This window comes from Notothenia coriiceps, unplaced genomic scaffold (assembly GCF_000735185.1).
Source record: "Notothenia coriiceps isolate Sejong01 unplaced genomic scaffold, NC01 NC01_scaffold00026122, whole genome shotgun sequence".
In the NCBI taxonomy this organism is placed as follows: Eukaryota; Metazoa; Chordata; class Actinopteri; order Perciformes; family Nototheniidae; genus Notothenia; species Notothenia coriiceps.
The window spans coordinates 5,072-18,113 of NW_011358823.1; the positions used below are offsets into that span (position 1 = coordinate 5,072).

The window sequence follows — 13,042 nt, forward strand, 5'->3', positions numbered from 1 at the left end:
TCCCCACCTGTTGCCTGAGGTCCGGAGATGCAAGCACCCTAAAGACCCCCAGGACTCAGCTCCAGATCTGGGTGACAAGGTCTTCTCTGCTGCCACCATCGCTTTGGAACGCCCCCCCTATACACATCAGACAATCAACTACCCTATTATCCTTCAAACAAGACCTCAAAACCCACCTCTTGCTTCTCCTTGGAACCCCCAACTCCCATGCCATAACTCTGCCAATCTGAATGTTACAATTTATGTTTTTCTTGTACATCTGAGCTTGTTAAATGTGACTTAAAGCGTATTTGTGTGTCCCGAAAAGCGCTATATAAATTAAATACATTATTATTAATAAGAAAGAAAAATATTTCCTTCTGAACTTGTTTGGTGGCTAGCTCACAGCTAACTTTTATAAAGTTGTATCGGCAGTTTCAATAAATTGTCTGTCCATTTGGAAGATTTCCAGTTTAATCTCTTGGTAAACTTCAGCTAATCTAGAATCAAGAAAATAATGATTCACTTGTAAGATTATTATTGGATAATGATAATAAATACAAAATTACAACTTATTTAGTACAGTGACAACTTAACAGAAACACCTGCTGTTACAAGATAAGTCTCTTATACGAAAAAGTACCTTTGTTTTCTGTCTTTGAGGCAAAATAATGTTCATTTCTATCCTGTAGCAGAATCAATGGACTCTTTTCGATGGCAGCCAGACAAAAACACACACAGACACACTCTGGCCGTAATGACATGCTGCTGACAGAAGTAGGATACGGTTACCGGTATTTACAGTCTCAGTGGAGCTCAGAACAACCTCCAGACTATCAGCTCTACAGGAGGTGTGTGTGTGTGCGTGTGCGTGTGTGTGTGTGTGGAACAAAAGTCCTCACAAATGTAGAATTAAAAAACACACATGCTCAGTGTGTACCCCTGACAAATCTCGATTATAGATTTCATTTTACTGCTACTCTCTCTTCAAAGTCACTTTTAAGTGTAACTTTGCCGCAGAGGAGGTCGGACCTCTGAATGAATATAGTCAACAGAAAGTCCTCACAAGTACAGAAACAGTTTGTGTGTGTTAGGACAATGGCTCTCTGTCTGTGTGTCAGCGGCGCTGTGGGAACGCCAGGAGATTCCACAGAGGACAGAAGAGATTCTCTACTTTCTGCCAACATCTCACTATGCCCTTATTTTTCCATTCCGGAAGAACTGGGTAAGATAAATATTGTTCACTCATTTCATCAAAGATTCTAAAATATGAACAAAAGTCAAGTCCTTCTCAGGAATGAAGACGATTCAAATGTTCCCCCGTAATTTAAACAATCTGTCGAACGCTTAACACACTTTTTAAATTCTAGATCCTTATCTTAAACTAAATAACTACCAACCTGTCACCTGACTTCATAACAAAAACAGCTGGGTTATACTTTAGGCTTTTTGTGCTGTAAACTGAATTTACAACTACAAACATAGTGTGTATTATGAATTTAAAGGGGCCGTATTATGCTTCTTTGGGATTTCCCTTTCCTGTAGTGTGTTGGTTTTTTTGTGTGCGTAAATGGTCAGCAAAGGGTAAAATCCCCATCTTCCCTCAAGAGGGAGTTTCTCTCCCCCCCCCAGAAACACCTCCATACACTTGCGCTTCTACTGGCTAGCGCTCCAACACATTGTACGTGATAGACTAAGGGGCAGGACAGATATAAGCGGTAGACCAATCACAACAGAGCCAGACAGCTGACCAATCAGAGCAGACTGGGCCCTGGTTTCAGACAGAGGGTGAAAAGAGGTGGGCCCCTTTAATGTCGGACATAAATTGTTACCCATGTAAATAGGATTGGGTATCAAAACCAGTTCTGAATTCATAAGATTTCTTAAGAACATTATATTCAAATCCTTTGACCAGTTAAGCACTGAGCCTGTTTTTCAGGTCTCAGGCTCGAAAATGACATTCCCAGAACAAATGACCATATCTTCCCTTCTAAAAAGGGTTACATTAATAATCTTTTTTCTCAAAGTAATGATAAACCTGTGAGTTGGATGTAGAAGAGTCAGAATAAATATAGATGTTTTTATTTTAAAGAAAATTCCGATTGAACATAGTAAAAAACTGTACATTATATTGTCCGTCCAAAAATTCTTTTTTACTTATAGTGAAAACTAACTTTGGATGATGGTAAGCTAGACTAAAAGCTTTAGGAATCCAAAGTAAAACATATAATAAGTACCCTGTATCAAGATTGATGCAAAACAAGTGATATTTGACCTTTTTAGAGAGGTTTAGCAAAACAAACTCCACCTCTGAGGTGATTTGGGTGGAAATGGGCGTTTTTACCGTTTCTCTGGAACCCATTGGTCGATTTTGGTGATTGACATCTCTTTTTGACCGTTAGAGCCAATAGAATCGAAGGGGGATTTCCACATACACACCAACGTTAACAAAAAAAGGTGGGGGCTTTGCGCATGCATTTCTGAGTGTTATATGTCAAGTCTTTTGTATGATTTGAAATTTGAGGAAACGGTCTGAAACAGCACACACACATACATGATTGTATCTCTATTATGAGAGGAAAATTGGGTCTAAATAGCACAATAGTAAATTCCTTTATTGTGAACCTGGAACAGTGTGTGGAGTATAAAGAGGGTGTGGAAATACCTGTGTGCTGCAGATTACAATCTATCATCCTCAGGCTGAATTAATAAAACCTCTCAGGAAATGAAGAGTCTGATTTATGAAAGACCTGATATTTACTGCCATTGTTCTTTTTTCAATATAGCAGGGCATGTCATCTCAAAATGTAGAATAACTGTGAGAAAAAACAACTATTATTTGTTTGTCATCCCTGTAAATGTTTGCTTGTCCTTAGTGGCCTGCAGAGTAAAAGTGGAATCTGTACATTTCCACAAATAACTAGATAAACCTGTGTGTGTGTGTGCGTGTGTGTTCAGACATTCCTGACCCCACTCTGAGCTCTCAGTCACACAACAAGGCTTTCACTGGCAGCCTGTTTAATATTCAGTCTGCCACACTTTACTACTGTGAAAAAAGTGTGTATTTACTGTGTGTGTGTGTGTGTGTGTGTGTGTGTGTGTGTGTGTGTGTGTGTGTGTGTGTGTGTGTGTGTGTGTGTGTGTGTGTGTGTGTGTGTGTGTGTGTCCGTACCTCAAACTGGGGCCAGTTCATGCTCATTCCCGGCCCGTGGGTGTTCCTCCACCATCTAAGATCTTCCGTGTCATTGGCTACTTGGATGGTCTGACCAAGGTCCCGGTAGAGAGCGTTGAACCTATTGGACAAAGTGACTGTCAATCGTCACATCTACTGTACCCCTCCCCCTCCTCTTCTGCCTTAAAAAATAGGTCATTGTTGACTTTAAATTCACATTTAAATCCCTCTTGTTTGAAGATTATCCAGTTTTTTCAATCTTTGTTCTTTTGTGTTGCTAATTTTAAAATAAGGTTTCTATTGATTCTATCTATAGATGTAATGTTCCTCTGTTAACATGCTGGTCCTCTGATGAATTATCAGTGAATAAAATGTATTTTTGTATAATGACACAGTGAAACAATGCGACAAAGGGAAAAGATGTATTGCAGTCATGAACCTGCAGAGAATGATAACATGAAACTGTATCGCCCCTTGGCTTTTAGGAGCTTTAAAGGTTTTAGGCTGCAGCTGGCAACTTTAAAGTATCCGCTCAACAGGAGGCTGAGCAGAAAAGACGGATAACAAAGTAGATCATTTAACAACTCAAGGAATGGTTCATTAGGAGTTGGTAGAAACCAAAATCAGAGCTAAAAAGAGAGAACAATTGTGAATAGCATTTAGCCGGTGGACACAAAGGTTCGTAATAAAGGATCATGTGGATGGAAGCAACTGCTATCAAGTTCACTGGATCAACGTTAAAGGTGAGGAAACGACAGCGTTGCGCTCTTTCTGAAAAACAATAATTGCAGTTTTAAAGCAACTCTGTGATGTATCTGAAAACACAGGGCAGAGCCACTGGTGGAGAAAAGGTCAGCCTCATCATCGGGCCTGCCGTGTTATTAGGTTAAATAACCAGCTGTGAACACAACATTGACTATCCCACTATGAAGTTCTTATGTGTTGGCAAACAAATGGTCGTTTACACATTAGACCGACACGGTGCAAGTTTCTAATTAATGTCCAGTCTTGTTTGTGTCCATCTGATGAACGTTAGTCCAATAGTCCTCACTTTTAGCTCCGTTTTTGGTTCCCACCAACTCCTGAGGCTAAATATGTGTCCCTTTAGCTGCTAAATTCTCCAATAAGTTCACCAGCTAGTCTCTAACTGCTCCTGCTATTCGTAATTTCCTGCTCTTAACAGTGCTCATACACTTTATGTTAGATGTACTGATGCCACTGTGTACTCTGCGGGCTGAGACTTCCTGAAGCCTCCATTTAAAAAGGTGGAATTCCAGATAAGACTTTTGTTTGTGCATATTTTTTGTCTGCATTATCAGCTCTGTGCTGATTTGTTACTATCAAGAGATGATATGAAGGAAAAACCTGCATCTTATAATATACATCCAACCTTTCTAGGAGCAGCATTCCCACTTAAGGTATGCTTCACAGTTGATGGACTTTAGATCTTGTTACTTTAAACTATCTTTACTCCAAAGACTTAATTAAATACGTTTTTGTTCAATATTTGGACAAAGATCATGTACTTTACCAATCGTGGGTACTGTGGAAACAGTGGCTTGTTTAAATAGAACAAGAGGTCAATAGTTAATGGACAACACCCTGAGTTTTCTATTAACTCCTGTGTACATACCGTAGACCCAAGTTTGGACAAACACATTGCCAATGCCTTCGTTCTGAGTCATTGATAATGAAATAGCTAATCACTTCTCTCTCCTGATGGAAAAGTATGTATGTAAATATGTGTGAGTCTTACCCTTCTTTGGTGGACAGGTCGAGGTGTGTGTGGATGTCCAGGAGGACGTTTTTAAAGAAGCACAGCCTCTTACGCTCGGCCTCCTGGGTAAGGTCGAACACCTGCTCCATGTCCTCCATGTAGCGAGGGTTACAGCGGTTCAGCTCCTCCAGGGCCTTCGTGTAGCGCTCCTTCACCTGCAAAACACACAAAGCACACACTCAGCTAATGTGCAACACTCTGACAACCTGAAGAATGACGAATAAACATATAAAAAGATTGCAGCCCCAGCCAAGTCTACTGTATTTAATGATCCAGCCAACAGGTGCTGATGTGGGATATTATATTAGTGGGTATATTAGTGGATATTAGAGGGATATTAAACCACATGATTTAATATCTCAGTATTTAGCAGTTACTTTTCCTCAAAGTTTAATAAAGATAAACAAAATGTGTACCAGTAACTGTTATAATACTAGAATCAAACCCTCTCACAATCACATGAATGCTGCATTTCTGTCCGCCCTGCATGAGGGTCCCTCCTCTGGTGCTCTTCCTTTGTTAGATGGTCAGTTTGGGAAGTTTCTCCCTAACCAAATCACGGGTGTTAAAAGAGATGTTCTAGTATGATATAAAGATTGAAAAGCAGTTTAAGGCACATTTTTATTTGTGTAAGTGGGCTTTAGGAATGCAATTGAGCTATTGAAGTATAGCATGTACATCTCCTTTCAAAAGAAAATACTAAAGATAGTAATAATATGTTATATTTATTGCTTTCTGTCAAGTATGAAAGAGGCAGAAAAGGATAGGGACACTTTTTGCAAACTGAGGTTGTTGTTTCACATAGCTACAGTAAATAGTAACACACATGCTATAGCAAAGGGTTATGAGAAATCTAAATAGCAGTATGCACAGTCAACATCCGGTATGCCAGATTAGCAGTAAGTTAACACTGAGTTGAAGTTTTGATTGATGAAAAACAAAATCAAACATCAACAGAAATACTATGCGGTCCCCTCTGAACACAAAGGAGAACAATAGAGCTGAAGAGGTGCTCTGATGTTTGTGGAATGCAGACTGGTTATGCGACTCCTGAATGGAGTTAGGTACAAAGTGCTTTTTCAGGTCTCTTTTTCCCAAACTTTGTCATGATATTGGATTTAATTTCCTTGTCGTGCATTTTGTCTTAGCATTTCCCAGTTCTGAGTTTCCCTCTTCAGGACCTGAGCTTTTCCTCTTCTGTTGTGTATTTTTGCAAAACAGCGAACAGTAGAGACAAGCCCAGTCTTGTTTTAAAACTCAAAAACACACAGGTATGTTTTTTTCTGGACTCTGACACACCCAGACTCGTGCTAGTGGAGCTACGCATGGGACTCCTTGTATGAATGTGTTTGTGCTGTTTACTTTCTCTGCCTCCTCGTTGCAGCGCTCCACCCGGATCGTGAATTTGCGAACTTCCTCCTGCGACTTGGTCGGGTCGGCCTTGGCGTGCGTTTCCCTGGTAACCGCCGTCCACTCCTCCTTCCTGGCCTGATTGTATCCCTTCTTACTGGCCTCCACCTACACACACACACACACACACACACACACACACACACACACACACACACACACACACACACACACACACACATTAAATATATTTTTGAAATGACACATTAAGAGCAATTGTATGTGTTAATGGTAAGGAAAGGTTCAGCACTTGAGCTACCAACAACACAATTGTGTTTATTACCTGCAAGTGTAACATTGAAAAATTTAACCTTCATGGGGGCAATGCTTCTGCAAGAACTGTGATTGGCTGCTTGTGTTTTTCCCATACATATTGTTGATGCTGGTGATGACATTAACATATTAAAAAGGGGCCCTATTATGCTTTTTGGGTTTACCCTTTACTGAAGTGTGTTCTGTAGGTTTCTGTGTATGGTCTACACATGCTAAAATCACAAAGTTGTCTCCAGAGGAGTTTCTTGAAACGCCTCCATTGGACTCCTTTGTTTAATTCGGTAACATAATGACATCACTATCTAACACTTGTGCTTCTGTTGGCTAGCCTCAATCAGACTGGGCTGTGGTTTCAGAAAGAGCGTGAAATATTAGACAGATTTTTAACATTAAAGCATGGAAACTTTACAGATTAGAGAAACAAATATGAACCTGAAATTGAGCATATAAGGGCCCCTTTAAGGAAAGACCGTCAGTAGTCTTCTTCTTTATAGTTAGAAGTCAACAACACAATTACAATGCAAACCACATTACATTACTATACATGTATAATTGTAGCTCACAGTCAACCCTGTTTCACAGAGTAAATTAAAGAAGGTGGGCAAGGTGGGAATTACCACTGAGTCTTTAAATCTCGCTTTACTTACAACCGATAGACAACGCTCACCTCCTTCAGTTTTCGGACCCAGGGTTTCTGTGCTTTGCGGAAGCCGTCGTCTGCGTCCTTGGTCTCCCTGAAGCCTCCTATCATCTGCTTGTGGTAGGCGTCCTTCTGCCAGTTGCGCACCATCTCGCTGTCCTCTGCCACCAGGCGCTCCCGTAGCTCCAGGTGCAGCTCACTTAGCCGGTCGGCCGCCTGCATAAAGGCGTGCCACGCTTTCTCCAGCGTCCCATACTGAGGACCTGAGGGGCAAGAGTGGGGAGAGGAGACACACTCATCATCTCATTTAGCTTCAAACTAAAAATATAACGAAAACAATCATCCTTGTTGGTTGGGTCAGATTTTGGTGAAGCCCCTGATTTGGTTTTAGCCAATGTTAAAAACACTTCCTGTGAATCAGTTTAGCTAAAACCTAACTAATTTATGTTTACATAATGTTCATATTTTTGTTAAAAGTAGTACTTTTCCACATTTGAACTTAAAATAAGCATAGATACAATCTTTCCTTAAAAAAAAATATTCTCATGTAAAAATGTGCCTCAATTCATTGATTAGTTGCAGCAAAAGCTGACACTTTGCAGTTAGAACAAATCAATTGTTTGCAACCCTTGGTAGTGAAATAAATCAAACACACCAAAGGTAAAATATCAAAGTAGTTTTAGGTATAACTTTTCAATTTCTTCTGCATCCCTTACTGATGGGTGATTTCCGCTCACCTTTCTCCACGACGCCCCTCCACCTCTTGGCCCAGTCGCTCAGCTGCAGAGCGTAACCCTTCTCTATCTTCGCTCTCTCCTGGAAGCAGCTGACCATCTCATTACACAGCCGGTGGCCATCGTCTATCCGCTTCACCGTCCTCTTGTAGTTTCCCGGCTGCACAGGAAACACACACACACACACACACACACACACACACACACACACACACACACACACACACACACACACACACAGAAGTTTCGTAGTGTATTCTAATCATTGTTGCTCTGTCAGTTCGATGCTTGTTACCACATTAGTGTGGCAAAATGTCAACAGGGCAGGATGTTTAGTAGACCAGCGATGAAAGATATACAGAGTGAGTGTAAGGTTGAAAGTATGTCGTTTTTCCAGATGTAAGCCGGCAGTCAGTCAGTAGGGACTCATTATGTGTCTGTGTCTCTATCTAAACACCACCTCCGGCTGCTCCTCTCTCAATGGCCTCATCAACACACAAGACTACGATTATCCAGGTTTCCAGACCAGTAGCAAATATTTTAGGATTGTATTACTGCTGTTGTAAGTAACTAATTTGGTCACCAGAGTGGGACGTCCATTAATCACAGGGTTGGTAGTTCATCTTCCCAAGTTCCTCCCTCTCCACATGTGGAGCGTCCTTGGGCAGGATACTAAACCCCAAATTGCTTCCAGCATGTTAGCACATTGACACCATGGTAGCTTGTTGGCATTTGAAGAGGCAAAATGTAAGCAACTTTTGATAAAACCCACATGAAAATGCAGCAATTATGTGTGAGCAAGCACTACCAGTCTATAGCATAATTAAATAATTCATTTTTCCTTGAGTTTTCTCTTGATGTAAGAAATTAGTGTGCACGTGTGTTTATACTGTACCTCCCAGAAGCTGTCCGAGCTCCCCAGGTCGCTGAGGTCTCCATTGGAAGACATTGTGGGGTCGGCCTTGCAGCACGGAATGGTGGCGGCTACAGAAAATACTGCAGAGAGAGGGAAAATACCATGAAATACTGTACATACAGCTGGCTTCAGGTGAAACATTCAACACTTTTGACAAGCTGAAATCCAATCATAGACTCATGTTAACAGAGGGGAGGACACCAACAATTATTTTCTTTTGTTATTGTAGCAACTTATACTCAGTTACGAGCCAGTATACTCTACATTGAAATAAATGGGAGGACTTGCGCAATGCATACCTTGGTATGAATTGGTAAGACCTTTTTTGTCAATTGCTGTTTCACAAATTAACTTTGCAACTTATTTAAGGGTCATCTTTTGGTTTAAGCTGAAACAATTGTGTGTTTTTGTTACTGTGTGTGCCAAAGGGTGTCTATGTCCTATTAACCAGGGCACAGGTATTTAAGGTGTGTCAGGTCACATGATTGGGTGTGTTTGCTATATATCTCTTTCGAAGAGCATATGGCTAACACCGTAGCGCGAGAGTTCGTAAGTACCGCAATGATTGTTTGGCCGTCAAAGAAATGAATATTGATCAGTGCATGACATTAAGGATTTTGGGAGATGGCCCTGTGGGCCATCAAAGCTAATTTACAGATGGCCCTGAGCCCAATAGAGATTGCCCTGAAAGATGCGCGCGGACTAAATGACACACGAAGGGTTTGGGGGGCCTCCCCCTAGAACATTTAGATTTTTGCAGGCCTTAGATGCTGTCTGGTGCATTCTCTAGACTGAATTATAAAATGAACCACCACAATATTATATTGTACAATTTCAATGTTATTCTTCATTTCACTTGTTTGTTTGTTCTTGTTTGCGTTTGCTCTCTTGCAAGTCCTGCATAGCTATAAGAAATACTTAAGTTGTTGGTCAAGACACTTTCTATCTGATGAAGGCAAATGCCTTCCCAGATGTAAAAAAGTAGAAAACATTACATTCAGTTGTAACTGCCAAAACAAACATTAACACTATTATGGCCCCTGTTAAAAATGTTTGTAATGTTATCTACTGTAAATTGGTCGAACGAATGCCTCCTCATCCGGAAGCTGACCGAGCAGACCCGAGCAGCAGTCGAGAGGAGCCGAGCGCATCCGCGAAGCACACAAAATGGCGACGTCAGAGTTCCCGTTAGCCGGCAAATCTAAATCTCTTCGGTCAAAATAATTTCCCTTTAGCGCCGCTTCAGTTGCGCCACTTATGTGACAGACAAGAATAGTCAATTCTTATGTCTAACACTTAATGTGGAGAAAGAGATGTGCTATATGGGTTGATTGTGCGTTGATCTGTTGGTAATGCCTCGGGGTTCCGGTGGGCATGTAAACAAATGCATAATGCTGCGCTATACTGTGTGGCCTCACCCAGTTGCATAGCGACGCTTATTGTTTAGGTGTCTTTTAATAAGCAGGTAGTCATATCATTAGCTAGAACTAGCTGGATCTGATCGATATGGACATAAACGCGAGTGAAGTCTAATCTGACGGAAGAGAGAGTCAGCTGCTGCTGACGAGTCGACACGCAGCTCTGCATGATCACATGCAGCGGTGAGCGGACAAAACACACACTTCAGGTTAGAATATCACACGTAGCTATTTTAATTACCTCTCAAACTACCGTAACTAGTTATATATATGTTTAGTTTCACTGTCGTGTCACTCATTACTGGATCCGCAAGCTGCATGACACTGGCATAATAGATTTCCCGATCGGACAACCAGCAGGTGAGGCTTCATTGCCCGAGCTAAATACTAGATGGCCCCGGGCCATCGGGCAGCCCTTAATGTCGAGCCCTGATTTTGTACGGCATTTTCTTATCGGTTCCCAACCCTATCTATAAATGACTTAACTCATGACCTGATATTCAAAAGTCCTTTTGTTGATGTAATGATGCTTACAGTGTGGGAGCTGGACTCCTGCTCCTCCTCCCCCCCCTGCTCCTCCTGAGCCTCCATGTGGCAGGAGAGCAGGTGCTCCTGCAGCTCCAGCTGGGAGCAGCAGAGCAGGGAGCAGAAGGGGCAGCTGGAGGCCTCCAAGTGCTGGCTGCTGAGGTGCTCCTGCAGCTCCTCCTCCCCCCCCAGCACAGCAGGGCAGTAGGGACAGGTGAGCATTGCAGCCGTGGAGCCTGAGGAGAACACGGGGTCAGGGAGGAGAACACAGGGTCAGGGGGGAGAACACAGGGTCAGGGGGGAGGAGAACACGGGGTCAGGGGGGAGAGGAGAACACGGGGTCAGGGAGGAGAGGAGAACACGGGGTCAGGGAGGAGAGGAGAACACGGGGTCAGGGAGGAGAGGAGACAAGGAGCTGCTGTTAGCCGCTAAACAGGCTGTCAAACACAACACGTGATGTGCTGTCTTCTCTCCAGTTAGAGCATGATGATGGATCCAATAGTGAGGAGAATCTGCATAGCTGACACTAGAAAGACCCATGTGGTTTGACCATGCTGTGATCCAACATCTACAAGAGGATCAAACTGAGAATAATACAAAAACTGAAGATCATTTTAAGAACCAAACCTTTTTCTTTCCACCTACACATTACACACAGACAAATGAAATTCAAATTGGGGAAACTTGAATCATTTATCATATTGGATCAAGGATCTGTATCAGGCTAAAAAGTCTGATCAATGGATTTCCACCAAAAGTTTTTTTTTTACGGTAGCATCTATCACTTTCACGACCTCTTGGGTCTCCTTTTCTCACAGATTTGAGATTTCATATCTACTAAATGTATGATGTTGTTTCCTCTGTTCTTCATCCCTCCTTGATGCCATGTTGACCACAGTGAATAGGAACCAGACTGTTTATGATAACATCTACGATGCATTTGTGAAGCATAAATGAAATTGAGATGTAGAAAAATATGTCTCAGATTCTTCTTGAGGCTTAATAGCTTTGGTGCATCTTGTGTATTATAATGTGAGCCTGTGTTGTGTGTGTGTGTGTGTGTGTGTGTGTGTGTGTGTGTGTGTGTGTGTGTGTGTGTGTGTGTGTGTGTGTGTGTGTGTGTGTGTGTGTGTGCTCACCCTGGTGCTCTGCTGCCTGGTGTTTGGCCACACTGGCAGCGCTGGGGAAGAACTTGAAGCAGACGTCACACTGGCACAGAGTCTTGAGCTGCCGGGTGTGGTTAGCAAACATGTCAGGGTGGTTGGTCCTGTTGTGGTACCAGAGGCCTGACAGTTGCTACGGAAACCGAGAGGGACACATACATTAAATACACAGGACACCATGCTCTCCATTAGGGCTGTGCAATTAATCATATTTTAATCTCGATTATGATTTTGGCTTGCAACGATTACGAAAACAACGTAATCTAAATAAAACGATCATTATTTTTTATTAAAAAAACAAAAAATAAAACATTTTTTATTTTGTTTTCAGTTTAATTATACTTAAAGTTCAGGGTAATCTGTTTTTTTTCAATAAATGGATGTTTTCAAAGTAAATGGATAATCGTTTTTAATAATTGTGATATCAATTATTGACCAAAATAATTTTGATTATAATTTTTGCCATAATCGAGCAGCCCTACTCTCCATACAGGATGTAAACATTTTGATGGAGGCAATAAACAATAGGCTGACTAAGTCACATTTGGGACAAAGAGTGTGTTTGTACTATGTGGGACATTAAAATATAATGTCATGTAACCTTTGGAAATAAACATTTCTGTTGAAACTATTAGCTTATCAATATAAATAACAACTCTACTATGGTTTAATTGTTTGCACAAACTATGCAAGTGAAGGTATTGAAAATATATTTGAATGGAATTTTTTTTCCAACAGACTTTCATCTCTAAATATTTCCATATCCTTTTGCAAACACAGAGTCTGGAGAAATGATTCGAGCTGCATACAGTCTGCTCACCTGTGTGCAAAGTCATTCAAACTAGCTGCACCTTTACCAGCTTTGATAACACTTTAATGATCAATCATTATAACACATATCATATATATTATGCTGAAATGGACCAATCTTCACAATGACTACTTTTACTATTGGTACTTTCACTATATTTAGATGCTAATACTTTAGACAGAAAATCGCCCAATCGGTCGCCTACTCATTGTGTCACTGAGTCA

General features: G+C 41.3%; 2 protein-coding genes across 2 annotated transcripts; both read right to left on the reverse strand.

The window, feature by feature from the left end:
• Positions 1 to 1,642: 1,642 nt before the first annotated feature.
• Positions 1,643 to 9,003, reverse strand: pacsin3 (protein kinase C and casein kinase substrate in neurons 3). Its single transcript, XM_010784122.1, has 7 exons — positions 8,881 to 9,003; positions 7,989 to 8,145; positions 7,279 to 7,514; positions 6,291 to 6,446; positions 4,908 to 5,083; positions 3,152 to 3,272; positions 1,643 to 1,672 (listed from the first exon to the last, which is right to left on the reverse strand). The coding sequence occupies exons 1-7, from the start codon at positions 8,932 to 8,934 to the stop codon at positions 1,643 to 1,645; spliced, it is 930 nt and encodes a 309-aa protein (XP_010782424.1). The 5' UTR covers positions 8,935 to 9,003.
• Positions 9,004 to 10,777: 1,774 nt separating this feature from the next.
• On the reverse strand, positions 10,778 to 12,220 carry LOC104956608 (zinc finger and BTB domain-containing protein 40-like). The gene is made up of 2 exons (XM_010784121.1): positions 11,984 to 12,220; positions 10,778 to 11,080 (listed from the first exon to the last, which is right to left on the reverse strand). Exons 1-2 carry the CDS (start codon positions 12,093 to 12,095, stop codon positions 10,806 to 10,808), a joined length of 387 nt encoding a protein of 128 aa, XP_010782423.1. The 5' UTR covers positions 12,096 to 12,220; the 3' UTR covers positions 10,778 to 10,805.
• Between the last annotated feature and the right edge of the window lie 822 nt (positions 12,221 to 13,042).

Excerpts from the sequence above, each read along its gene's own strand:
- pacsin3 (XM_010784122.1), bottom strand. The coding sequence starts at position 8,934 with ATGTCTTCCAATGGAGACCTCAGCGACCTGGGGAGCTCGGACAGCTTC. Across the intron at positions 7,515-7,988 it reads GAGGGGCGTCGTGGAGAAAG|GTCCTCAGTATGGGACGCTG; the intron begins GTGAGCGGAAAT and ends CTTGCCCCTCAG. Across the intron at positions 1,673-3,151 it reads TGAACTGGCCCCAGTTTGAG|TCTATCACGTACAATGTGTT; the intron begins GTACGGACACAC and ends CCTGCCCCTTAG.
- LOC104956608 (XM_010784121.1), bottom strand. The coding sequence starts at position 12,095 with ATGTTTGCTAACCACACCCGGCAGCTCAAGACTCTGTGCCAGTGTGAC. Across the intron at positions 11,081-11,983 it reads CCAGGCAGCAGAGCACCAGG|GCTCCACGGCTGCAATGCTC; the intron begins GTGAGCACACAC and ends TGTTCTCCTCAG.